Source organism: Lipotes vexillifer, unplaced genomic scaffold, assembly GCF_000442215.2.
Source record: "Lipotes vexillifer unplaced genomic scaffold, Lipotes_vexillifer_v1.1 scaffold6, whole genome shotgun sequence".
NCBI classification, from domain to species: Eukaryota; Metazoa; Chordata; class Mammalia; order Artiodactyla; family Lipotidae; genus Lipotes; species Lipotes vexillifer.
Window position 1 is genome coordinate 278,248 of NW_006799037.1, and position 27,569 is coordinate 305,816.

At 41.2% G+C, this 27,569-nt stretch overlaps 1 protein-coding gene and 1 non-coding gene across 3 annotated transcripts in view; one reads left to right on the forward strand and one right to left on the reverse strand.

The window, feature by feature from the left end:
• Positions 1-712: 712 nt before the first annotated feature.
• SWAP70 (switching B cell complex subunit SWAP70) overlaps positions 713-27,569 on the forward strand; it is a 79,708-nt gene continuing 52,851 nt past the window's right edge. Inside the window, exons 1-2 of one of the 2 annotated variants that reach the window (XM_007471386.1) lie at positions 713-908; positions 25,258-25,398. In XM_007471386.1, the coding sequence (XP_007471448.1) occupies positions 810-908; positions 25,258-25,398 (240 nt within the window). In that variant the 5' untranslated portion in view covers positions 713-809. The remainder of the gene's footprint in view (positions 909-25,257; positions 25,399-27,569) is intronic. The other variant, XM_007471385.1, reaches the window with a different exon arrangement.
• Positions 16,888-16,960, reverse strand: TRNAG-CCC (transfer RNA glycine (anticodon CCC)). The gene has a single exon. It is a non-coding gene; the product is annotated as a tRNA-Gly (tRNA).

Genomic DNA, 27,569 nt, shown 5'->3' on the forward strand with positions numbered 1-27,569 from the left:
ATACGTTCTTTTAAATGGTCCAACCATTCTGATTAGTAAGATGGGTGGAGTGATTTGCTGGGGTCCTTCCAGATCTCCTATTATGCAAGCACAGAAACATCAGGAAACAGCAGCATTACCCACATTAAACCCTTCCGAAATTGTGAACTGTCCCTCAACAGCTGAGAGTTAGAAAAGGTTGCCTGACCCTCTGATTTCTAAACCCACCTTAAACCTCAACTCTTTGCCCCCGGAGACCACTACACAGTAGGCATCAAGAGAAAATGCATGAGAAAATGCATACGAAATGCATGAACCAACTTCCCTCGAGGCCCTTCCCTGCTTCCCCTCCCCCTCCTCTCCCACTAGGTACTGTGCCAGCATTTGAGCCCCTGACAGGGGACTTTTGGGGATCTTGTCTGGCCTCCTCAGACAGTGACCCCGTCCCCGGGTCAGGAGCCATTTTTCACTGTGGGACGCCGGACTCTCATATTTTTTCTCGGGATAGGGGCTCTTGTTTGGGGGGCATGCGAAAATGGCCCGAGCTGGTCTTGGGAGCACTATGGGGATGCGTGGTGGCGCTTGCCGTTCTAGCCGGAAAAGAAGGCCGGGCGTCCCCACCGGCAGGGAGAGGCAGACCACCGGACCCAGCGCTCCAGCTGCACAGCGCGGTTCCCCGCGGGCGCCGAGTGGGCGGGTCCTGGCGGGGGCGGGGTCTGCCGCTGTCAGGTGACAGCGCGGCGGGCGGTGGCGGCAGAGGCCAAGGGGCGTCAGACGCGCCGAGTGGCTGGCTGGACAGTCGCGGCAGCCGAGGTAGCAGGGCCGCGGCCATGGGGGGCTTGAAGGACGAGCTGCTCAAGGCCATCTGGCATGCTTTCACCGCGCTCGACCTGGACCACAGCGGCAAGGTCTCGAAGTCCCAGCTCAAGGTGGGCGCACCCGCCTACCGCGGGCCCGCACTCGCCCCTGCCCGGCGCGTGCTCTACTACCACCGGGTGGAAGCGGGCAGGCGGGCGGTGACCATAGGGAATGGCGGACCGGAATGCGGCCGAGCGGCCTGCTCGGGGTGGAGGGAGCCGAGACCGGGATTTGGCATTTTTCGCCTCCCTCTTGCTTTCGGGCCTCGCGCTCGGACCGGTGCGTTAGTTCCCTCAGGGCTCCTGGTGAGCAAGGGACGGCGCTGGTGGGGGGCTCTGAGGGGCGAGCCGGTCTCCCTGTTGGCGCGGGAGGCCCAGAAAGTTTGAATCGGAGAGGGCGGTGGGAAGCTCCCTTAGGAAAACCTATCCAAAGTTTCCTCCCTGCTCTGGGAGAGGAAGGGACTTGCCCAAGGTGACTGGTCAGAGCCCTCTAAGGGGCACTCTCCGCACCGGGGCAGTTCTCAAAACGGCCAAATGCCCTCCAGGCCACCAGGCAGTTCCGAGAAGAGAGAAGTGCCCCAGAGCCCGGCCCGCAGCGGCCTCCAATTTTGGGGCGCTTTGGCGGTGGGGTACCCTTTCCGACTAGGGAGGAAGATCGAGCGTCCTCAGGTCTGGAACGAATCGAGGGTGTGCCGTGTGCCGCAGGGACCTTAGTTTCCGGGTGAGAAGCTCTGATCTGGCACTTTGCAAAAGCAAGTGCTTTTGCAGAGTCTTTATTGTGACTGCCAAAGACCCCATCATTAAATGAGCGTATAAGGTATAAATAAAGGAATGCTTGTAAATTGAGTAACCCCAAGCAGGGTAAGTGGCATTTAGCCAGGAGAAATTGGCAGCTTCTTGAAAGTGTAAAATATGGAAACAGACAAGAAGAGCCATTCACAGGCATTTAAAAATATACACATTTTGGATCTGAATGTCTGGTTTTCTTAGCCTCTTCTGGGAGTGAATTTCTGAAGATTGAGTTTGCTTTGTATATTTTGTGCAGTAATCAGGAGGTTCTCATGACTAGTGGCTTTTGTGTCAGTAGGACTTAGCATTCTGCCTGTTTTCCTTTTACCCTTCTCTTTTTTTTTCTCATTCATAAAAACATAGTCTGGAAGGATTCATAGAGATCATCCATTTAATCTTTATTTGACTTTATTTTTAAAATTAGCATAGAGTAAAATTGACTATTTTGGTGGATGGTTCTGAGTTTTAACACATATAGATTTGTATAACTACTACCAAAATCAGGGTTCCATCAGTCCATCATCCCCAAAAGTTCCCTCATGCTACCTCCCTCTTCCTCAACTGCTGGCAATCAATGATCTGTTCTTAATTGCTATAGTTTTGTCTCTTATACAGTGTCATAAAAATGGAGTCACACAGTATGTAACCTTTTGACAGTGACTTCTTTTGCTCAGCATAATGCCTTAGAGATTCACCTATGTTGTTGTGCATCAATAATTCATTTTATTGCTAAGCAATATTCCATTGTATGGTTGTACCGTAGTTAATCCATTCACCCTTGAAGAACATTTGTGTTATTTCCATTTTTTGGTGATTATGAATAGAGTTGCATTTTACTCTTCACTGTTTTTACTTTTAATTTACCTATACCTCTATGTTTAAAGTGAGTTTCTTGTAGATGGCATGTAGTTGGGTCTTGTTTTTTTTTTTTAATCCATTCTGACAATCTTTTAATTGGTGTGTTTAGACCAATTACATTTAATTATGATGTTCGATTTAAGGTTACCATTTGACTATTTGGTTTCTGTTTGTTTTCACTATTTTTTCATTTTTTTCTCTTCCAATTGATGGCATTAACGAAATATTTTCTATTACTTTTGTTGTACACCATTCAAAATTGTCTTTGTGGCTCTGCTTATGGAAAAAGTGTCCAGAGGATTCTTGACTGCAGGCTTGGCAGGAAGTATTAAATCCTAGTGCATAGCTTTTACCCACAGGATGTTGATAATGCAAATGTGCCGTTGTATTTTGTCTCTTTGTCTGCTTAACTGAGAGATTTCAGGATTGATTCAGTTCTGTTCATCTTGCCAGTGTTTCTGGAATTGGAAATATTAGAAAGTTTCTATTTAGTTCTCTCCTTTTTGGAGTTTTGACTCTGAAGTTTGACGTTCATTGATCCATTGGCTAGGAATAGAGTTTTTGCCTTAATTTGCTCATTCATTCATTTGTTCATAAATAACTTTTGCATATACTTTGTGTAAGTTACCATGCTAATTTCATAAAAAGATCAGTATTTTTAGGCTCTTAACAGTTAATATCTCCTTGGAGAAAATATCATACAATTGCTTTATTAAATAGCAGACTAAAAATTACATACCCAAAATGAGGTTAAAATTTATCGCTTTGGAAAACTGTATGGGCATTCTAAAATACTTTGGACACTTGTCCTTTTGAATTACTTTCACAGTTTTTGACATGAGTGGTGACACTTCATGTGTTAGATAGATACTGTGCCTAATGCTAAGGGTGATATGATAGTGAAGGTGGGGGAAAAAGAAACATACGAATTTTTGCCTTCAAAGAGTTTAAATGTTGGTAGGCAAACTAAAAGAATAGGCAACCATTAGAGAAGTCTCTCTCTGCCTTTCTGTGTATATATATAGATTATATTACTTAGACAATTACCCTATCCTTAAAAAATGTAAGATCTGGTGGTAGAGATAAGAAGTACAGGAATACTATGGAGAGGGAGATGTTGAATGTGATAGAAGATAAGAGCCCATGATGAATGTGATAGAAGATAAGAGCCCATGAGATTTTAGAGGAAGAGACCAGTACTTTTTACTGGTGGAATTACATCATGAAAAAGCTTTGAAATTGCCTCTGAAGAAGGCTAGAATGTGATTATGTGGAAATGGGGGGAGGATTAAGCCCATCTTATTCATTCATTCTTTCAATGGGTATTTATTGACTGCTTTTAGCTCTAAGGGATCCCTGTGAACCACTGCAGGCCACAGGAATTAATCAGGCATTTATAGGGACTTCTGTGTAACTTATTTTGATTGGAGTGTAGGATATGAGTGTGTTTGTGTGTATGTATAAGAAAGAGTTTTTGATGGATGGATATTTAGCTGGAGATGATGTCCTTGGGTAAGTGTGGGGCTGTTGGTACAGGATCTTGGTAGTTGAAGCTTGGAAAAAGGAGAGAAGAGGTTCAACAGTGGCCTTGGGGAATGGCTACAGTAGGTGATGAGAGGAAGAATGGAAGCCAGGGGACCAGAAATGGGATATAAGAACCACTTTGGGGCAACACTGGTGCTGAGGAAGAAGAGATTTTCAAGGAAAACATCGTCTGTTATCTTTGAGAGTTAATTTATTATTATAATGTACATATATTTTGGGGATTGTAAAGTAATGATATTGATTCTTCCCTGCCGTAGCTCATAAACTACATTATTTCTTCTTTTGTGAAGAGAAGTTGTGAAAAGTTTGGAGTATTGGCATCATCTTGGGAATAAATTTATTTTTGACTTTTAAGGAGATTTCTTTGCAGTACAGTGCTCATTTAGATAAATGTGTTTGGGTCACTGCTATAATTAGTAAATATTTTCCTTGAGGGCCCCAAGTTTAGTACAAAAATCTTACTATTTTTCTTTTGGCTGCATTGGGTTTTCCTTGCAGTGCGAGGGCTTCTCATTGCGGTGGCTTCTCTCGTTGCAGAATATGGGCTCTAGGTGCACGGGTTTCAGCAGTTGTGGCTTGTGGGCTCTAGAGCGCAGGCTCAGTAGTTTTGGCGCCCGGGCTTAGTTGTTCCAGGGCATGTGGGATCTTCCCGGACCAGGGCTCGAACCTGTGTCCCCTGCATTGGCAGGCAGATTCTTAACCATTGTGCCACCAGGGAAGTCCCCAAAAAGCTTATTAAAAAAAATTTTTTTTTAATTTTAAAAATTTACTTTATTGAAGTATAGTTGATTTAGAGTGTTGTGTTAATTTCTACTGTAGAGCAAAGTGATTCAGTTATACATATATACATTCTTTTTCATATTTTCTATTTTGGTTTATCACAGGATATTGAATATAGTTCCCCGTGCTGTACAGTAGGACCTCGTTGTTTATCCATTCTATATATAATAGTTTGCATCTGCTAATCCCAAACTCCCCATCCATCCCTCTCTCACCTCCCCTTCCGCTTGGCAGCCACAAGTCAAAAAGCTTATTTTTTATACCTAAATTTTATTATTAAATAATAGCATTTTTAAAACATCTTTATTGGAGTATAATTGCTTTACAATGGTGTGTTAGTTTCTGCTGTATAACAAAGTGAATCAGCTGTACGTATACATATATCCCCATATCTCCTCCCTCTTGCGTCTCCCTCCCACCCTCCCTATCCCACCCCTCTAGGTGGTCACAAAGCACCAAGATGATCTCCCTGTGCTATGTGGCTGCTTCCTACTAGCTATCTGTTTTACATTTGGTAGTGTATATATGTCCATGCCGCTCTCTCACTTCGTCCCAGCTTACCCTTCCCCCTCCCTGTGTCCTCAAGTCCATTCTCTACGTCTGCGTCTTTATTCCTGTCCTGCCCCTAGGTTCTTCAGAACCATTTTTTTTTTTAGATTCCATATATATGTGTTAGCCTAAGATATTTGATTTTCTCTTTCTGACTTACTTCACTCTGTATGACAGTATCTAGGTCCATCCACCTCACTACAAATAACTCAATATCGTTCCTTTTTATGACTGAGTAATATTCCATTGTATATATGTGCCACATCTTCTTTATCCATTCATCTGTCAATGGACACTTAGGTTGCTTCCATGACCTGGCTATTGTAAATAGAGCTGCAGTGAACACTGTGGTACATGACTCTCTTTGAATTCTGGTTTTCTCAGGGTATATCCCCAGTAGTGGGATTACTGGGTTGAATGGTAGTTCTGTTTTTAGTTTAAGGAACCTTCATACTGTTCTCCATAGTGGCTATATCAATTTACATTCCCACCAACCATGCAAGAGGGTTTCCTTTTCTCCACACCCTCTCCAGCATTTATTGTTTGTAGATTTTTTGATGTTGGCCATTCTGACTGGTGTGAGGGGATACCTCATTGTAGTTTTGATTTGCATTTCTCTAGTGATTAGTGATGTTGAGCATCCTTTCATGTGTTTGTTGGCAATCTGTATATCTTTGGAGAAATGTCTGTTTAGGTCTTCCACCCATTTTTGGATTGGGTTGTTTGTTTTTTTGATATTGAGCAGCTCATATTAAAGGAGATTAAGCCTTCATCATTTGCTTCATTTACAAATATTTTCTCCCATTCTGAGGGTTGTCTTTTTGTCTTGTTTATGGTTTCCTTTGCTTTGCAAAGCTTTTAAGTTTCATTAGGTCCCATTTGTTTATTTTTGTTTTTATTTCCATTTCTCTAGGAGGTGGATCAAAAAGGATCTTGCTGTGATTTATGTCATAGAGTGTTCTGCCTATGTTTTCCTCTAAGAGTTTTATAGTGTCTGGCCTTACATTTAGGTCTTTAATCCATTTTGAGTTTATTTTTGTGTATGGTGTTAGGGAGTGTTCTAATTTCATTCTTTTACATGTAGCTGTCCAGTTTTCCCAGCACCACTTATTGAAGAGTAATAGCATATTTTTGAGTAAAACAAAAATTACCATCTGTATAAATTTTGAAACTTAAAATACAAAGAAAAAATTAACATAAGAAAGATATTTGTTGGGACTTCCCTGGTGGTGCAGTGGTTAAGAATCCACCTGCCAATGCAGGGGACATGGGTTCGATCCCTGGGAAGATCCCGCATGCCACGGAGCAACTAAGCCCAAGAGCTGCAACTTCTGAGCCTGCGCTCTAGAGCCCGTGAGCCACAACTACTGAGCCCACGTGCCACAAATATTGAAGTCCGTGCACCTAGAGCCCGTGCTCCACAACAAGAGAGGCCACTGCAATGAGAAGCCTGCACACTGCAACAAAGAGTAGCCCCTGCTCGCCGCAACTAGAGAAAGCCCGTGTGCAGCAACGAAGACCCAACGCAGCCAAAAAAATTTATTAAAAATAAAAGATATTTGTTGAGGCAAACATAGATTTTCATTAAACTTAGCAATAAGATAAAAATACAGAACACAGAATTTAAAAACTACTTGTGACTTACATAAGCTACTATAGAAGCAGATGTTGGGCTGTCCTCTAGTCCAGCAGTCCCCAACCTTTTTGGCAGTAGGGACTGGTTTTGTGGAAGACAGTATTTCCACAGGGCGGTGGCGGGGGATGGTTCAGGTGGTAATGTGAACAGTGGGGAGTGATGGGAATGGCAGATGAAGCTTTGCTTGCATGCCACTCACTTCCTGCTGTGCGGCCAGTTCCTAACAGGCTGCGGACCAGTACTGGTCTGCGGCCTGGGGGTTGGGGACCCCTGCTCTAGCCACAGTGACGTTTCTTGTTAAAACAGCTGGGCATGAGGTCATTGCAGGTCAATATCTTGATCTTCATTAAAGAACACCCCTTATCACCTCCATGCCCTCCAACAAATAGGGAACCCTCTGCCTCACTTTCCTTAACTTAATTCTTTCTTCCACATTCCCTGTGATTTCTTTGAGCTTCCTTCTGGCAATTTGTGCACCCTCTCCAGGGGACCTCTGTCTCTTTGGCTCCAGTTGTGGCATTTCTGGCTCCCTACCTGAGTTGTAGCTGTATAGGTCTCCACCCTCACAGTCAGCCTGTGTACCCCCATAGCAGTCATCAGCTGTATTAGCTTAATCTGTAATTGGATTTTTAGAAGGCAACTCATTTTTTTTTAATGAATTTATTTTATTTATTTTTATTTTTGGCTGTGTTGGGTCTTCATTGCTGCACGTGGGCTTTTCTCTGGTTGAGGCGAGCAGGAGTTACTCTTTGTTGAGGTGCGCGGGCTTCTCATTGCGGCGGCCTCTCTTATTGTGGAGCATGGGCTCTAGGCGCGTGGGCTTCAGTAGTTGTGGCATGTGGGCTCAGTAGTTGTGGCATGTGGGTTCTAGAGCACAGGCTCAGTAGTTGTGGCACATGGGCTTAGTTGCTCCGTGGCATGTGGGATCTTCCCGGGCTAGGGCTCGAACCTGTGTCCCCTGCATTGGCAGGAGGATTCTTAACCACTGTGCCACCAGGGAAGCCTGCAACTCATTTTTTTAACTGTCATTGATTTGCTTTCACTATTTTTCAGGCTGGAATACAGAGGGATACTAAACTAAGTTATTGTTTTTTCTTTTTTTTTTTTTTGCGGTACGCGGGCCTCTCACTGTTGTGGCCTCTCCCGTTGCGGAGCACAGGCCCTGGACACGCAGGCTCAGCAGCCATGGCTCACAGGCCCAGCCGCTCTGCGGCACGTGGGATCTTCCTGGACCGGGGCACGAACCCGTGTCCCCTGCATCGGCAGGCAGACTCTCAACCACTGCGCCACCAGGGAAGCCCTACGTTATTGTTTTAAGTTAAGCTTGTTCTAATTGTGTGGAGATCTACTTTTCAGCTGCTGAAGTAGATAGCAATAGGCTTATGGTGGGAGAGAAATCTTCAGAAACACATTCTTTACTTGCTTTTATACTTGTATTCATTAATAGCCCTTCCTTAGAAAAAACTGTGTAGTTTAAGTCTATGTTCATCTTGAATTCAGTTAAAAACTACTGGGAGAGATTTTGATGGAAACTTTTCTTTATATCTATAGGAAGGTGCTACATACATGTAGGTGGCTGAGTAAACATTATTGAACTTTTTTTCACCAATTTTTCCCTTGGTTTTGATGTTTGTGCCCTTCTTTCGTCTTTTTTTTATTTTAATGAGAGACATTTGTGTGTGGATTCCATATTTTAGTAAACTTTATTAATATGCCATCTGAAACAGACATTGTTACTTTTAGGTTATGTAAATTTGCAAAAGTCATAAGGGAAATAGGTATTGGACATATTGTTTGAAGGAGAAGCAACAATTATTTTCTTCTCCATTGGTGTTTAAAAATTATCTTCAAATTATGTAGAATTTTGGTGGTCTTGCAGAAAGATACTAAATCTCCAGTGTTACTTAGAAATACATGCAATTCCAAGAAGTTGAAAAGATGAAGCCTATCATTTAAACAAATGTACATCAAAAAGAAATTTTTGAATAGTTCATATATACATATGGTATAAAATTCATAATGTACTAAAGGGCATTTACAAAAGTGAAAAGTAAGTTTCCTCCAACCCCTGGCCCACACTAGTTACCTGCCCCTGAGGTAACCATTGTTACTAGTTTTTTTTGTATTCCTTCCAGAAATCAAAATGTACCTTAAAATTGAGCTCTCCTACACTGTTGATGGGAATGTAAGTTGGTGCAGCCACTTGGAGAACAGTATGGAGGTTCCTTAAAATAAAATTGCCATATGATCCAGCAATCTCACTCCTGGGCATATATCTGGAGAAAACTGTAATTCAAAGAGGTACATGCATCCCAGTGTTTGTTGCAGCACTGTTTACAATGCTTATTGACTGATGAATGAATAAAGAAGATGTAGTATATATATATATATATACATACACACACACACACAAACACACACACACAATGGAATATTACTCAGCCATAAAAAAGAATGAAATAGTGCCATTTGCAGCAACATGGATGGACCTAGAGATTATCATACTAAATGAAGTAAGCCAGACAGAGAAAGACAAATATCGTATATCACTTATATGTGGAATCTTAAAAAAAATACAAATGAACTTATTTACAAAACAGAAACAGACCCACACACATAGAAAACAAACTTGTGGTTACCGAAAGGGAGAGGAGGAGGGAAGAATAAATTAGGAGGTTGGGATTAACATATGCACACTACTATACATAATATGTATAGTATATTCAATATTTTGTAATAACTTATAAGGGAAAAGAACCTGAAAAAGAATATATATCTGTATATATATAACTGAATTACTTTGTTGTACCCCTGAAACTAACAGAACATTGTAAATCAACTATACTTCAATAAAAACGTACCTTAAGATTAGTACTCTTACTGTTATAGTTAGTGTTGTCTTCTTAAATATAACAAAATCTAGTGATAGTTTTCCAACGTCTGTTATAATTTTACTTTACAATTATGGTTGCAGTGTGAATTACATGTCAGTGCTGGAAATGTCTTGAATAAGATTATTGGCTCTGCACTCTTACTGTTGTTTTTAGAAACGCAGGGTTTTGTTTTGTTTTAAATTGTGCCCTTTTGAAGTAAAAGAGCTCACAACTAGTGAAGATGTAAATGAAAAGAAATTGAGGAACAACATGAGTAGTTTGAATCTTTATTCATTTTCTCAATGATAGATTTTCAACTAAATGTTCTTTAATTTTTGCCCTGCGGTTGATTTTCGTATCTTGTGAATAATGTCATGTGTTCTGTTCCCACGTAGGCATTTAACTTCAAACATTTTTAATCTTGCTAGTTACAAAAGTAATTGAGCCAGGCCAGTGGTCTGTTGGAAATATAAAGGAAGCAAGTTGCAGTAAAGGGCTTTTATTGTGTGAAACACAATGTAAAAGATTTGGTTAATTCTTGTGAACTTGGCATGTATAGTATTCCCTCCCTAATCTTTAGTGTTATGTTTCTGTTAACCCCTGTGGTTAAAGTTGTTTCTGTTCTAAAAGTCTAATTAAAAAAAAAAAAACCCATTTAGAGAACCAGAGCATGACTTAGGAGCGAGCCTGTGAAAGTCTTTGTAAATATTTTTTGTATCTCACCAAAATGAAACAGTAAAGACAGCTCTCCAAATAAAGAGCATGTAAGAGACATTTAAACATCTTGAAATGGTAATAATGGATTCTGGATTATTTCCTTTTTCCATTTCTTACTTGCTAGAAACTTTTCAGTAAGATAGACTGGAAGTTTTTGTTTTTTTGAAATATATGTAAACTTTTGCTTTATTGAGGATAATACGCAATCCACGAGGCACTTTTGTGTGTGTGGCCTTCCATCTTAATAGCCAGTGCATTTCTAATCTTATGACTCAGAGGCTCTTAACCTTCCTGGTCCCCATTTTGTATTTCCTTTGGGGTCTTACTGCAGTCCCAGAGGTACATAGTAACTGGAAGCTAGAGACGGAAGAGGTACATAGTAACTGGAAGCTAGAGACGGAAGCTAGAGACGGAAGAGTAACTGGAAGCTAGAGACGGAAGAGAGTTTGCCCTCTCATTCCCTGTCCCACTCCCGCCCCACCCCCCAGGAGGGTTATTGTAATCCCCTCAATGATTATTAACACATTGGAATCCGAATCCTGCAACGTAAGTCTAAGTTAGTCTTTGCCTCATGTTCCTTTATGTTTCCCAAGGCTTCATTTCATAAATCTATTTTTCTCCTCTGCTGTCTGCTTTATTTCCTTCTTCTCATTCTACCTTCAGATTCCTTTTTTTTAACCCAAAATCTGTGTCTACTTGAAACTGCAGTTTTCAGAAATTAATTTTTAATTGTAGAAAGGTATTTGGGAGTAAATCTGCATATAGTCAAATTTCATATAAGGCGACCTTACAGTTAGGAAGAGATTTCTACAATGTCAGAAAAATTAGTTTTTTCATCTCAAGGTTCTTCTATGCCTTCTTTACCCTTTGCTTCCTTAGGAATATTTAGCTTTACAGCCACAATGGCTTACCAACCAGAAGTGACAGCAGTTAGGATAAAAGTTGTTCTGTCAGATGGACAATGTCGAAGGTATTATATTTCACTGGGTAGGCACCTCTGGGAGGATGGAGCACTACCTGCATTACCAGGCAGCACATCTCCATCAGTTCTTTTTTTTTTTAATTGAAGTATAGTTGATTTACAGTGTTTTGCCAATCTCTGCTCTACAGCAAAGTGACTCAGTTATACACATACATATATTCTTTTTTTATATTATTTTCCATTACGGTTTATCACAGGATATTGCTATACATGTGGTATACATTAGGACCTTGTTTATTCATTCTAAATGTAATAGTTTGCATCTACCAACCCCAAACTCCCAGTCCATCCCTCATCAGTGCTTTTCGTTCATAGGGTGTTGTATGTCTCAGGCAGATGCTGTTACATTGGAGTTGAGAGCAGGAGCTGGTAGGCAGCTGACTTAACTCTCAGTGACTTCCTTCAGTGATGATTTGAGAAAATGCTGTTAGATAATGGGACACCAGGCTGTTAGATCGAACTAGGTTGGAATTCTGAAGTTCTTCACCAGGGTGACTTTGGGGAATTTGCTTTGCTTGTTGTATTTAGGACTCTCTGTTAAATGGGAATTATAAGACCTTTTAACAATGTACTTGCTTAAATAGATGGAGCTCACAACCTCTATGTGTTACAACAGAACATTTACCAGCCAACTGTTTCTTACCAAACACTGATGTTGAAGAAAATTGATCTACAAAACAGTATATAAATTTGAAGGTTTTTTTTTTTTTGCGTTATGCGGGCCTCTCACTGTTGTGGCCTCTCCCATTGTGGAGCACAGGCTCCGGATGCGCAGGCCCAGCGGCCAGGGCTCATGGGCCCAGCCACTCCGCGGCATGTGGGATCCTCCCGGATTGGGGCACGAACCCGCGTCCCCTGCATCGGCAGGCAGACTCCCAACCACTGCGCCACCAGGGAAGCCCTGAAGGTTTTCTTTTTTTTTATAAATTTTTTTTTTTTTTTTTGCGGTACGCGGGCCTCTCACTGTTGTGGCCTCTCCCGTTGTGGAGCACAGGCTCCGGACGCACAGGCTCAGCAGCCATGGCTCACAGGCCTAGCCGCTCCGCAGCATGTGGGATCCTCCTGGACCAGGGCACGAACCCATGTCCCCTGCATCGGCAGGCAGACTCCCAACCACTGCGCCACCAGGGAAGCCCTGAAGGTTTTAATCTATACCTTTTGCTAGGGTCTCTGGGGAAGTGAAAAATATACAGCATTGTCCTTTACCTTGAGGAGTGTGCAGTTTTGTAAAGAAGATAATACATGAAATGACTACAACAAGATAACGTATAAACAAGTTCTAGAAAGTGTGGAAAATGAGGGCTGTAGGCCATGCTGTCCAGTACATTAGCCATTAACCACATCTGGTTATTGAGCATTGAAAAGTAGCTAGTCCATGGGACTTTGCTGGTGGCGCAGTGGATAAGACTTTGTGCTCCCAATGCAGCGGGCTTGGGTTCCATCCCTGGTCAGGAAACTAGATCCCACATGCATGCTGCAACTAAGAGTTCACATGCCGCAATGCCTGCCTGCTGCAACTAAGACCTGGAGCAACCAAATAAATAAATGAATAAATATTAAAAAAAAAAAAAGAAAAAAAGAAAAAGTAGCTAGTCTGAATTGAGATGTGCTGTAAATATAAAATATACACAGGATTTCAGAGACTTAGTACAAGAAAATAACATATCTCTTTTAAAAATATTGATTACATGTTGTAGTTATAATATTTTGGGTACATTAGTAAAATTACTTTTACCTGTTTTTTTTTTTTTTTTTTTGCTGTACGCGGGCCTCTCACTGTTGTGGCCTCTCCCGTTGCGGAGCACAGGCTCCGGATGCGCAGGCTCAGCGGCCACGGCTCACGGGCCCAGCCACTCCGTGGTATGTGGGGTCTTCCCGGACCAGGGCACAAACCCGTGTCCCCTGCATCGGCAGGCGGACTCTCAACCACTGTGCCACCAGGGAAGCCCTACCTGTTTCTTTTTATGTTTTAAAAATGTGGCTATTAAAAATTTTTAATTCCATATGTAGTTTGCATATTTCTGTCAGATGGAGCTGCTGTAGAAGTTTAAAGGAAATAGAGAAAAAGATGCAGACAGTTTTAGGGGCTTCCTTGGTGGCGCAGTGGTTAAGAATCTGCCTGCCAATGCAAGGGACATGGGTTCGAGCCCTGGTCTGGGAAGATCCCACATGGAGCAACTAAGCCCTTGTGCCACAACTACTGAGCCCATGTGCCGCAACTACTGAAGCCTGCGCGTCTAGAGCCCGTGCTCCACAACAAGAGAAGCCACCACAATGAGAAGCCCGCACACCGCAATGAAGAGTAGCCCCCGCTTGCGCACCTAGAGAAAGCCCACGCACAGCAACGAAGAGCCAACTCAGCCAAAAAATAAATAAATTAATTAATTAAATAAGTCTGTAAAAAATAAAAGGTGCACACAGTTGTAGACGAGAAACGTTTCATGGAGGAGATGGAATGTCAGCTGCTTCTGGAGGGAATGGAGTAAATCTTGTCCAGTATAGTCACAGAAAGATGACAGGTATGATGGTGGAATTGTGGATAAGAGCAGGAGCTAAAACTTGGAGTATTTGTGAGCAGTAAGGAAATACTCTGGGTGGAGTAGTGTTTGATTTGAGGCATGGTGGAAAATTAGGATTTAAAGGGAGATGGGGTTACATTTTAGATGGTTTTGTTCTTGTACAGAATACATGATTAATATGTATTTGTTGACTATGTTAGAATGAGTAGTTTAGAACTGATCCTGTAAAGAGGGGAAGTTATTAATACTTTTTGGGTAGATATATGACAAAGGTAGAGTTTTGAGATTATTCTAACAATGTGGGTGTGTTGAAATGAGGGGAGAGGCTGGAGATGGGGAGACCAAGTGGGGGACTTCTGTGAAAGTTGATGCGTGCTAGACTGGGATGGTGGCAATGGGAATCAAAACCGATATGCTCCCTACCCTCATGGAGCTTGAAGTCTTGTGAGTGATATAGGTCAGCAAACCGACAATTCAAATATGATATAAAGTACACAGCGCTGGGAAACACAGAGGAAGGGAACCTACCTAGCCTGTGGTGAGGATTGGAGGAGTTAGGTCAGAGAATGCTTCTAGAGGAACAGTTGTCACTGACCTTAAGAAATGTGTGAAGCTCCTCTATAAGAACAACTGTGATGAAAGATTTGGAAAGTAAATCCCTTGGAGGCACAGGAAGAAGTGTCAGGAGAGAGAACACTGGTTAGGGAGTCAGGAGACTTGTCTCTGCTCTGTTGTTTGTGTGACCCTGGAAGGTTTCTTCTCCTTGCTGGGCTTAATTTTCCTCATTTGCGAAATGTGGGAGAGCAGACAAGATCTTCAAGGCTTAGCCTTCTAATTGAACTTTGTCAGCTCGATATGTTTACCACGGTCTTATCCTGGTGAGTGGTCTTTGTTAGGGCCTCAGAAGGGAGAATGGGAGCTGCTGCTGGGGGCAGGGAGCCCTTGTTTCCCCAGCCCCACATTCTCTGGTTAGCCAACAGGGAAGCTCACTCAGTGGAGAGAGGAATGGCATTGGGTGAGGGGACTGAATTGGATCCAGAAATAGGACAAACTATAAATTAAAAAAGTACAAGAATAGGAGATTTCATAGTTTTGTTGTTAAGGGAATGGTGGTACCAAAGTTAGAATCAGGGTGGGAAACCTGTTTTGGGGAGAAAGGTACTGAACTCTCCTTTGGATTTTTTGAATGTGAGGCAAATTTAGCACAGAAATCTTTCATCTTAGTGATGTAAACCAGAGCTCAGTTGATAGGTCAAGACCAGAAAGGGATCTGAGAGTCATTAAGGTGGCTTAATGTTTTCAGAATTAAAGCACTTTTTTAAGAACTTGGGGCTCAAAATTGGGCTTTGGGAAATGTCCAGATTGGGAGAATGAAGGGTAAGGGAGGTGAGCCCATAAAGGTAGACCAAGGTAGGGTAAATATAAGTTCTTTGAGAAATTTAGAAAATAGTATATCATGGGACTAAAAAAAGTCTTGAGAGGATGATCCAGGCTGCTCAGTGCCAGAGACTTGGGAGAGTGAATTGTTTAGAAGGTATCTATCCCAGGTTGGGTTATCCAGGAGACAGATGCTGAGACAGAGTTGGGAGCGCAAAAGGGTTATTGGGAAGAAACGCTTATGGGAAAAAAGAGAGGAAACAGGATTGGGAAAAGGGGCTGTCAAATCATGATACAGACTTAACAAAACCAGGAGCTCTGGAGGAAAGATGGCCTGTTAGAGGACGCCCACCCTGGGGAGAAATGGTGTCACCAGCTTGCTCAGTCATTGGCTGAGGTGGACCCCGAAAGTACTAATAACTAGAGGCTCTCAGCTAACCACAGTCCTTGTAGCAGGGCAGCAGTTCCTTTCTTGAGTGGTGCAGCTCTGTGTCTACCACAGAATCTTTTTGAAAAAGCAATTTCATGACATTGATAGGGATAGAAAGAAGCCATATTATAGTAACTAGAAGGGGACAAGGGGACAGAGTGGTCAGAGGATGGGGCAGCAGAGGTGAACCTCAGATTTGTGATCTTTATCATCACCTTGGGTGTACACTGTGGCTTCAGATCTCCTCTTGGAGAAGAGTGTACTAAATTGAACTACCTAATTTCTCTGTCTTCTGCTATAGACTTCTCTCTCATACACTGTTAATTCCTCTTGAGTCCTTTCCTCAAAAATCTTTAGTGGAATTTTTAGAAACTGGACTGCTTTACTAGATCTCAGGTCAGATGAGTAAAGCCTGCTAGTTCTGGTAGTGCTAATAAGTAATGGAGGTATTGTTTTTTTACTTCAAAAATGACCTGAATTAGAGATTCCAATTAAACAAAAATTCTTCCTGGAAAGAATATACTGGTAGTATAGTGAAATACATTAAAAGACCCACATCTAAATAAAGGTGATAGAGAAGCAAGCTAAATGAAACTAAACAACAACAACAACAAAAAAACAAAAAAAGAAAATTCTTAAATGGGACTCATTTAGTAAACATTTGTTGACATCAGGCACTCTCCCCTCTGCACTTTATTAGGTTTTGATATTGCAAGATAGATACAATAAAGATCTTCTCTTTAAGGAGCTTACAGGGTAGTGGGAGAAATAGAAACAGAAGCTTATTGGAGTTAAATCTTCTTATACATGATTTATCTTCCTTTTAAAAAAATGTTTATTTGTTTAGGCTGTTCTAGGTCTTTGTTGTGGCACGCAGGATCCTTTTTTAAAAACATATTTATTTATTTATTTGGTTGCTCTGGGTCTTAGTTGTGGCAGGTGGGCTCCTTAGTTGTGGCATGCGAATCTTAGTTGTGGCATGCATGTGGGATCTATTTCCCTGGCCAGGGATCGAACCTGGGTCCCCTGCATTGGGATTGCGGAGTCTTACCCACTGGACCACCAGGGAAGTCCCTGATTTATCTTCTTAAAGACATTTGTTTATGCTGTGATCCAGTGGGAGGCTGGGATCTAAGGAGGCTGACCAGATCAGGAGACTTTGTTGCCCATAGTGTGGCTTCTTCAAGAGGCATGGCAAAGCATAGTTCTTTGTGAATGACTCAAGTGAGTTAATTTCATCAACTTTATAGTCCTACAGTGATCTCTTCATATTTTTTAATTTTATTGGTGCTCTCTAGCTGAAACCCCAGATAGAGAGCACTAATAAAATGAATTTTAAAAATTAATTAAAAAATTTTACACAAATATAAAAGCTTCACTTTTTCTGATTATAAAGGTAGAACATAGAATATTCAAACAATACTTTAAGGCAGAGGTCCCCAACCTTTTTGGCACCAGGGACCGGTTTCATGGAAGACAATTTTTCCACGGAATGGGGACGTTGGGGGTGTATGGTTCAGGCAATAATGTGAGCGATGGGGAGCTATGGGGAGCAACAGATGAAGCTTTGCTAGCTCCCCTGCTGCTTACCTCCTGCTGTGCAGCCTGGTTTCTAACAGGCCGTGGATTGGTACTGGTCCATGGCCTGGGGGTTGGGGACCCCTGCTTTAAAGTATAGAGACAGGGACTTCCCTGGTGTTCCAGTGGTAAAGAATCCACCTTACAATGGACATGGGTTTGATCCCTGGTCAGGGAACTATGGTCCCACATGCCGCGGGGCAGCTAAGCCTGTGTGCTACAACTGCTGAGCTCATGTGTAGTTTGCATGCCGCAAACTACAGAGCCCAGGTGCCCTGGAGCCTGCGTGCCACAACTAGAGAAGAGAAAACCCACCGCCACAACTAGAGAGAAGCCTGGGCACCACAACAAAAGATCCCGCATGCCTCAATGAAGATCCCACGTGCCGCAGCTAAGACCCGATGCAGCCAAAAATAAATAAATTAAATAAATATTAAACAAATCTTTAAAAAAATATATAGAGACAAAGGTAAAAGCACCCGAAATTCTACCACCAAAGGCAGATGCAGTTAACTTTGCAATGATTTTCTAACATCTTTCACTCACCATCCTTCCTCCCTCTCTCTCCATGTCCCTTGCTTCCTACATGTATACACATGCATGCACATGTGTGCATATACTCATACATATATATCCTTTTATATAAATAGGATCCTATTTCATATGCTTTTGTAGCCTATTTTCTTAAACAGTGTGTTAGGGTCATGTTTCCTTGTCAGTGCACATAGATACAGACACCATCATCCTTTATGACTATGAGCTATTTCATTGTATTGATGAGTTATGCTTTGTTTAACTACTTTACTATTCACAGATATTTGAGGTGTTTTGATGTTTTCAGCCAGGGATGCTGCTAAACTTCCTACAATGCATAGGACACCTCCCCCTGTTCCCCAGCAAAGAATTATCTGGCCTAAAATGTCAGCAGTGACAGAGAAAACCTGCTCTATACCTTCTCCAGTGTTGAGTGTCGGCAATTTTTACTCCCCTGTGTCTGCTCAAACACCAGGTGTTGTTTTTCAGGCAAAAAGTAGTAGCTCTTTTAGTTTGCATTATGTTGATCACTAGCGAAGTTAAGCATCTTTTCCTATACTTATTAGTCATTAGCTTCTTTTGTGAATTTTCCACTTGTGTCTGTGGTCCATTTTTAAAATTAGGTGTTCACCTTTTACTTAATAATTTCTAGGAGTAATTTGAATATTGGAGCTATTAGCCTTTTTTGTTTGTTTATGGTGTCTCTTTTTAAAGGGAAATTTAAGAATTTTTATGTGGTCAAATTTACCAATATTTTCTTTCTGATTTCTGAAGAGGGCTAACTTAGTGAATTATCCAAAATAACTTATTAAAGGTAGTCTATGTAGAATGTAATCCAGTGGCATGTACTGTAGTTCAATGGTATACGTTCTGTGGACACATCACAACAGATGGTTTTGAGTTAGATATCCTTCCTTAATGTGTGCATAAGTGTTATGCTCCCACTGAGTCCTCCCTTAACCCTCTGCTAGTCACCATAAAGGATATGGAAGAACATTAGGCAGGGTTTCCTCCCTTGCTGAGCTGCAGTTAGGTATTTGAGATATTACTGGTATGTGAAACAGAATTCACGTTAAGTGCTGAATAGGAGTTCAGTGGACAGAGGGGGCGGTGAAGGTTTCCTAGAGTTTATGAAGAATAACCCAGTCTTGAAGGATGTGACTAGGCAAAAGAGAATGTTTCCAGTACAGGGCATGATTGTGGGACAGGCAGTTAGGAGACCTGGGTTCTTGTTTCTGATTTGTTACTAACCAGTTTGTGACTTAGGCAAGTCTCAGGCCTCAGTCTTTTTTTTTTTTTTTTTTTGCGGTATGTGAGCCTCTCCCTGTTGTGGCCTCTCCCGTTGCGGAGCACAGGCTCTGGACGTGCAGGCTCAATGGCTATGGCTCATGGGCCCAGCTGCTCTGCGGCACGTGGGATCTTCCCCGACCGGGGCACAAACCCGTGTCCCCTGCATCGGCAGGCACACTCTCAACCACTGCGCCACCAGGGAAGCCCAGGCCTCAGTCTTTTTATCAATGAAATAAGGAGATAGCAGTAGGCTATTTCCTAAGAGCATTTTCATTGTTAAAATATTATGGTTTTACTGTGAAAAGAGAATTTTTAGAACGAATTTGTTCAGCATTTATTGAAAGCCTTCTTCATTCTGAGTAGCACGTTAAGTGCTGTGGGGACGCAAGGGTAGGTAAGACATGGGCCTTCCAGAAATTTACAGTCTTATGGGAGAGAGAAAGTCATGTGTGGTAGTGTAAGATAAGAAATACAGAGTGCTTGGGAAATGCAGAGTGGGGAAGACCATCTTGATTTTGGGAGGTGGAGGCTTCAGAAAGGGATGGCAGTTACGTTAGGTAGAAATGGAGGTGTAGGGGTGATTAGAGCAGAGGGCTGGATGGGACAGGGGAGTGATACAGGGTTTGTTTGGGGTGCTGTGAGTAAGCTTGTTTGACTAGATTTGTACAGTTGGTGCAGAGGGGTGGGAAAAAATAAGGCTACAAATGTAAACTGGGGCTGGCTTGCCAAGTGACTTAAATACGGAGCTCAGATACCTCTTTGGTTTTTACTTCTGTAGGCTTTTGATGACTTTCAGACAAGGTGATAATGTGAGGTCAGCAGCCCTTGAAGATTAATTTGGTAAAAGTGTCTAGGATGGTGATTGATTGCATTCAGGGACTGAGTCAGAGATGACTGAGATTTCTGAGGCTGAGTATGATAAAGATAATTTAAGAGAAAGCAAGCAGGCCTTAAGCAGTGACAAGCAGGATGAAAAGATATTGTCGGGAAAGGGAAAATGAGTCCTTGTGGTAAGGGGCGGGACTTCTATTAAGACAATGCTCTTAAGGCAGGGCATAGCACTGGTAGGAAGTTGGTCATTCTGTTAGGAAGAGTTTTCTGGTAATTCGCCCTGAGCTTGAAATTTTATAAATCAGACAGGAATTTTCACATTTTAAAAAAAAGGTTGCCCATTATGAATTATAGTTCTGTAATTGTGTCGGTTAAGATAAGCTTGTCAGAATAGAAATCCCTACCCCCCTTTTTTTCAGTGTTGAATTTTGCCCATTACGCACATCCTGTAAAGGGAAACAGTCTGTGACTGGGGGGCTCATTTCAGAGAACCTTTGTAATCTCTACATCTTTGGGAGGGAGGAGGGTAAGCATTAGGCACTCATGTGTTAAAATACTGTTGAGTCATTCATCATCCCTGGTATCTTTTCAGGGTAGTTGGGGCAAAATGCTTAAAAAGGGTAAATGGCAAACGGCTGAAAAGGAACAGACCACACGAGCAGTTAATTAGTCATCTCTTGTCAGCAGAGGCCCTGCAGAGGTACTAGCAGACAGCTATGAAGGAACTGGAGAGATGAGGGTCTGGCATGGATATGGATCTTTCATTGTAGTAACAATAGTTTATTCTTCAAATCAGGGCCCTAGAGCAAAGTTGCTTAGCAATTATGTGGGCGTTGAAAGAATGGCCTTTGGAGGAGCAGGCATTTGAAGTAGGATACATTCAACTTTCTCAAGAAACTTGCAAATACTGATTAGAGTGACTCAGGGGGCAGTCCTTTTACAAATCAAGAACTTGTAGTCCTATTTCCTCTTGATTGCTTTTGTCCTCATCTGTTTTCCAGCTTCTGCATCTGGAGAGGAGGCTAGTACCTCTTGGAACAGTTTCCCCAAAGGCGGGTGCTGAGAGATGAGGGCTTCCAGAGAGAGAGTGGTCCCAGATTTCTAGACGGATGTGTTCTTCACCACTGGATTTAAGTTGGCTGCACTGAATAGCTCCAGCCATGTTGCTGGGTGCTGGAGAACTGACCGGGTGGGCACCAGTCCATCACTGCACCTTAGCAATAACATGCATGCATGGCCACAGCATTCATGCCACTTTTGTATAGGCAGGGCTCTCTTTTTTTCCAGGAGGAGAGGGAATGTGGCAGGGCAGGGAAAGGGCACCAAAGTATAAGGTTTGGGTTCTAGACCTAGTTTCACGGCACATAAAACTGTCATCTGGGGGACATCTCCTTATCTCTCACTCAGCCTCTTCATCTGTAAAGTAGCAATACCATCTACTTTCCAGGGGTGAGACTAAAACCAACTAATGGACGATGTGAGTCTACTCTAAAAAGCATAAACTGCTGTTTAAGCTTATGGAGATTTTACTTCTTATTATTAATTTATATTCTGGCCTTCAAGAATTTTTTTTTAAATACATTTTACTTTTTACTTAAAAAAACACGAGATACTGTCTAGGCTTTAAAAAAATTACTGATAAAATTTTTTTAAAGTTTAAAAGATGGCACATTTTTTTTTCTTTTAGTTACAAAACTTTTCCAGTTATCTATTATTCAGTTTGTTATTTTGTTTGAAGAAGACTTCTCAGTTCTAGGCCTTACTAACAATGAAAAAAGCCGAATTTCTGATCTAAATTATAGTTCTTTCTGTTGAGTTCATGAAATGAGTTTGGGTTGATAGTTAAGGATTGAGCTTTTAAAAACATTATTTTTAGAGACAAGTCACCAACTCTTCCTTTTGCAGTGAGGATACTGAGACTAAGAGAGTAAGTAGCAAAATATTCTAATATCTAAAAAGGGTAAATGGCAAACCACTGTATAGGAACAGACCACATGAATAGGGCTGGTAGTCAGGTCTCCTCCAGGGTCCTTTAATATAATCTGCCTCCCTCACAGTTTGCTTAACTAAATGAAGGTGGTTGAGAAAGTTATCACTGGATTTAGTTATCCCTGTATTTAATTGTCCAAGGCTGAAGTCTAGAGTTTAAATCTAAATCTTCAGTGGGATCACTGGTTGAACTAAAGCAGCTCTGCAAAGATGTTGTTGACTTTAGAAAACTGGAAACATAATGTTCCTTGTTACTAGAGAGTGTTGGACCAGCAATTACAAAACCTGACTTCTAGTCTCAGTTTTCCTAAGTAACCTAGTCAAGAAAAACAAATTTAATCTCTTTGAGCCAGTACTCACCATCTATAAGATGAGAAGGATGATAATATGGTATCTAAGGCCCCTGCCAGGGCTTTAGTTGGAGTATCTGTGAAACCCAAAGGCAAAGAAAGGGATGGGTGTGAGAGAGATTGGTGTCTGCTATTTGTACCCTGAGGATTTTGCATTAATTAGTTACTTTTCTCATGTTATTTCTCTATTGGAAAGCTTTCCAATTGCCCTTTTCCTATCCAAAAGCTCTTTTTATTTTAAGGCCTAGGTTACATTTCACTTAGTCTGTGAAGTCGTTGTAGCACACACTATCCTTTCTGAGCTCATTTATTGCCCTTACATCTTATTCATCCATTAGTCATGGTACATTGCTGTGGAATATGTCTTCCTTTTATACCTAATCTCTAGGGAGTAAGTTAATGTAGAAGAAAAAGTATAGAGTTCGAAGATAAGTAGATTTAGCTGTATGGACTTAAGCTGGCCATTAAGAAAAGTGCGCGCGCACGCGCGTGTGTGTATGTGCATGTGTGTATATATATATGTGTGTGTGTATATATGTCTGTATGTGTATGTGTATTGTGTGTGTGTATGTGTATGTGTGTGTGTATATATACGTGTGTGTGTATGTGTGTGTGTGTGTGATTTTTTAAATAGTTTTTATATTTTTTGTTGTTGTTGTTGTTTTGTTTTGTTTTGTTTTTATGTTTTTTGAATAGGGAAAATTTTTTCCTAAACTTAATGAAAAGGGAGATACAGTAAGAAATCTTCTTTTGCTCCTGGTCTGCAGTCATACTAGTTTTCTCCCCATGGTTACTCATTTCTTATATATCCTTCTAGAGTATCTTATTTTTTCTTCCTTTTCCTTTTACACAAAAGATAACACACTATATGTAGTCTTAGGTATATTGCTTTTTTCACTTAAGTTATCTTGTAGATCTTTACTTATCACTACTCAGTGAGTTCCTCACTGTTCTTAACGTTCTATGAACGTACCATAGGTTAACCTGTGGTTGGGAATTTTTACTTGAGTAAAGTCCCAAATAATTTAAAAATTTAAATGACCGTTGAGCCTTATATGAGGAGTATGCTCTTTATTTCTCCATATTTCCATGGTATGTTGCAGTTTTTAAGCTCCTTATATTCCTGAAGTTGATCCTCACAAAACCTTTTTGGAGGTAGATAATTTACTCTATAGGTTTTACTAGGTAAATAGAGAAAGGAAATGTCTATTTAGGATTTTGCTGACTGGTACAAGATTCAGTAAAAGCTCCACCGTGCCCTTTTCATGTGCTCTACTACTGGCAAATAGAAGTTTTACTTGAGAAAAACAGCCTGCTTTGTAGGGGCTGATAGAAGTCTTCATTACTTCATTTATAACCATTTGTGAGTTTACTTCCTTTCCTTTACTTACTTCCTTAAAACCAGTAGAGCATGTAGAAAAGGATCTCCACATAAATGAAGCTTTGAGAAACAAAGCAAATGTAGAAAGAAGATATGCAAATATTTTTTTATAGGTTAATTTTTTTAATCTTAAAAAATTCTAAGGAAATATGTGTATGCAGAAAAAAGTAACTTGCTTTATGGAATTGAAAGTATTCATTGAGATGAATTTGTCTCCTTAAGCGATTAAATGGGTAGGGCTGAGACAAATAGGGAAGATTTTAACCTGGGATTTAACATCTAATAAAGATTCTATGTTAGAGGCAGCATGGCCTTAGCTCTGTAATTTGACCTGTTTAGAATGCACAAATGGAATGGAAGGGATTTAAGTTTTATATTTAGATTTTCTTTTAATAAGAAACAAGAGTAGTACTGAAAGAGCCCAGACTGCTAACTCAGCTACCTGAATGTTAAAGTGTGCACTTTGATTATTGCAAGACCAGGATGCAGATTTTTTTTTTTTTTTTTTTTTTTGCGGTACGCGGGCCTCTCACTGTTGTGGCCTCTCCCCTTGCAGAGCACAGGCTCTGGACGCGCAGGCTCAGCGGCCATGGCTCACAGGCCCAGCCGCTCCGTGGCATGTGGGATCTTCCCAGACCGGGGCACGAACCCGCGTCCCCTGCATTGGCAGGCAGGCTCTCAACCACTGCGCCACCAGGGAAGCCCCAGGATGCAGATTTTTGACAGAATATTTTCAACCATTTTGGTGACTCCTGAGATTTTTTTGCTATTGATTTTTCATGTATTTCTAAATCGGGCCCTTGATTTCTTTCTCTTTTTATATTTATACTCTTTTATACTCATCCTGAAAGCTTAGCCTAGCATCACAGAATTTCAGAGATGTTTGGATGCTTAGAGATTACTAATTAATATCTGGTATATTTGTATATTAACTTGGCCCTTTATATTGGACAAAGGAGAGAACTGAAGCCCAGATAGGTTGTGGCTGGGCCCAGGTCAGCCACCTTGTCCAGGACCCCCAGCTGCAGCTGTTCAGAGCCAGGTTCTTTCTCTTACAGCTCTACTTGACGGACTGCTCTACTTAGGAGAAGTTTAATTTTAAACACATTCTCTTGCTCTTTTCCCGCTTTTTCTTTCTAATGTGGGCCAATTAATAAAAGACTACAAGGAGTCTGGTAGTCACAGATCTTGCATGGAGCCTGGCTCATTGTAGAGCATGTAAGAGAGACTTGTTTGAAGTGGACCAGAACTGGGGAGGCAATGAGACACTATGGGTAACAGGTGGGGAGCTGGCAGCTGGCAATTTATTCATCTTTCTCTCCCCAGGACAGGGAGCAGCCAGTTGTGTTCGGACAGTGAAGGTGCCATGTGCTGGTTAGTGGATGCCTCTAAACTACCCTTTTTCTCCCTTAGGTCCTTTCCCATAACCTGTGCACAGTGCTGAAGGTTCCACATGACCCTGTTGCCCTTGAAGAGCACTTCCGGGATGATGATGAGGGGCCTGTCTCCAATCAGGGCTACATGCCGTATTTAAACAAATTCATTTTGGAAAAGGTATGACTCTAATCTCTTCCTTCTTACAGCATTGTTCAGACTGCACATTTCAAGTGGGCCCCATAGCCCCTTGTTGGTGAGTTCACTAAGGAGTTTAGGTGTGAAGCATCACGAGATAAATCAGAAAGGAAAGAAAGAATGAGACTGACAGTACTTCTATTTCTCTCTCTTCTCCAGTGTCTTCTAAAACTTCGTTCGATATTTTTACGACTTGGCTCTTTTTGGAAATTAAGTATTCTGTATTAATCTGTACCTGTCTTCTCTTAGGGAGCTGTTTTTTCTTTTTAAATTCTGGTTCCACATGTACTGGCAATGATTGTTAAAGCATGGATATGATGGGGTAAAATGTGATGTTAATTATCTTTATAGATATCATACAGCAAAACTTTCATCCTAGACTTTTTCGGGTGCCACTTGGATGTTTCCTCTGGGATATGTTATGAGTAAAGATGCTGTAAAAAATGATTATGCGGGCTCCCCTGGTGGCTCAGTGGTTGCGAGTCCGCCTGCTGATGCAGGGGACACGGGTTCGTGCCCCGGTCCAGGAAGATCCCACATGCCACGGAGCAGCTGGGCCCGTGAGCCATGGCCGCTGAGCCTGCGCGTCCGGAGCCTGTGCTCCACAATGGGAGAGGCCACAACAGTGAGAGGCCCACATACAGCAAAAAAAAAAAAAAAGATTATGTGTTTGGAAGCCATATTGGTATTTTCTGCTGGGTTTGGTTTCTCCCTTGGTTTGGATAATTAAAAATTGACACATTAAAGTTTTGACTTTAATGTTTTATTTTTTTTAAAGAAAATAATCTAAATTGATGGCACATTTAATTAAAAACATTGGTGATTAAAAATTACAAAAAGTAGCTTTGTTATTAAATAGTCCATTAATACAAATATATGAAATAAAAAGTAAAACCTCTTTACCGTTTTTAGTCTGACTCTATAGGAGTAACCACTTTTAACTGTTTGATGAATATCTTTGCTGACCTTTTTATAGACATGCAAATACACACGCAATACATAGTGTTTTGTTTCTATATCAATAGGATTATGCTACATATAGTTCAACTTACTTTTTTAACTGAACAATATATTAGTGTCATCTTTCCATATCATGTACATTCAGTTTAGGTATGAAAGTAATCATATATGCACATGAAGGGTTGTGAATTACTGCTTTTGCTTATTTATAACACCAAGCTTGAAATTTTTGGATATATGTCAAAAATGTCTTTCAAAAAGTGACAGTGATAATACTTTTAAATTAAAAATAAAACACATTAAAAAGCCTGTTTTCCAGTCACCTAAATACCATAACTATTGACATATATTTTTCTGTTGATTGTTTGGGGATTTTTATAGCTACTTATATGTATAAATTCTTTTTATAGTTAAGTGTCTTTTTTATAAAAGCAAAGTACAGTAATTAAAATTTATAATAATAATTTAAGTTACTGGTATGGAGAATGCCAAAATGTTGGTCAGCATTCTTTTTAAAAATCACATTATAGTTTTTAGAAATTTTGCAGCAAAGATTGTCCAAATTACAGTGTATTCATCTAGGTAGTAGTATTTTTTTTTTTTTTTTTTTTTGAGGTACGCGGGTTTCTCCCTGCTGCGGCCTCTCCCGCTGCGGAGCACAGGCTCCGGACGCGCAGGCTTAGCGGCCATGGCTCACGGGCCCAGCCGCTCCGCGGCATGTGAGATCTTCCCGGACCGGGGCACGAACCCGTGTCCCCTGCATTGGCAGGTGGACTCTCAACCACTGCACCACCAGGGAAGCCCTAGGTAGTATTCTTTGTACCTATATCTATTATTCCATATCAGCCTCATAATACAATTTTTTGCTCTTTATTTGTATGTGTATGTTTTATACATATACTTGGTCATGCTTTAATTAGAAACAACTGCAGAGGGAGAAACCACACCATAATGAAATGAAAGACTTGATCAGACTCACAAAAGCCACATATTTTGTGATCCAATTTATGTGAAATGTCCAAAATAGGCAAACACATAGAGATATAGAATAGATTAGTGGTTGCCAGAGGCTGAGGGGAAGTGGGAATGGTGAGTGACTACTGATGGGTTTGGGGTTTCTTTTTGGGGTGATGAAAATGTTCTAGAGTTACATAGTGATGATGGTTGCAAAACCTTGTGAATATACTAAAAAC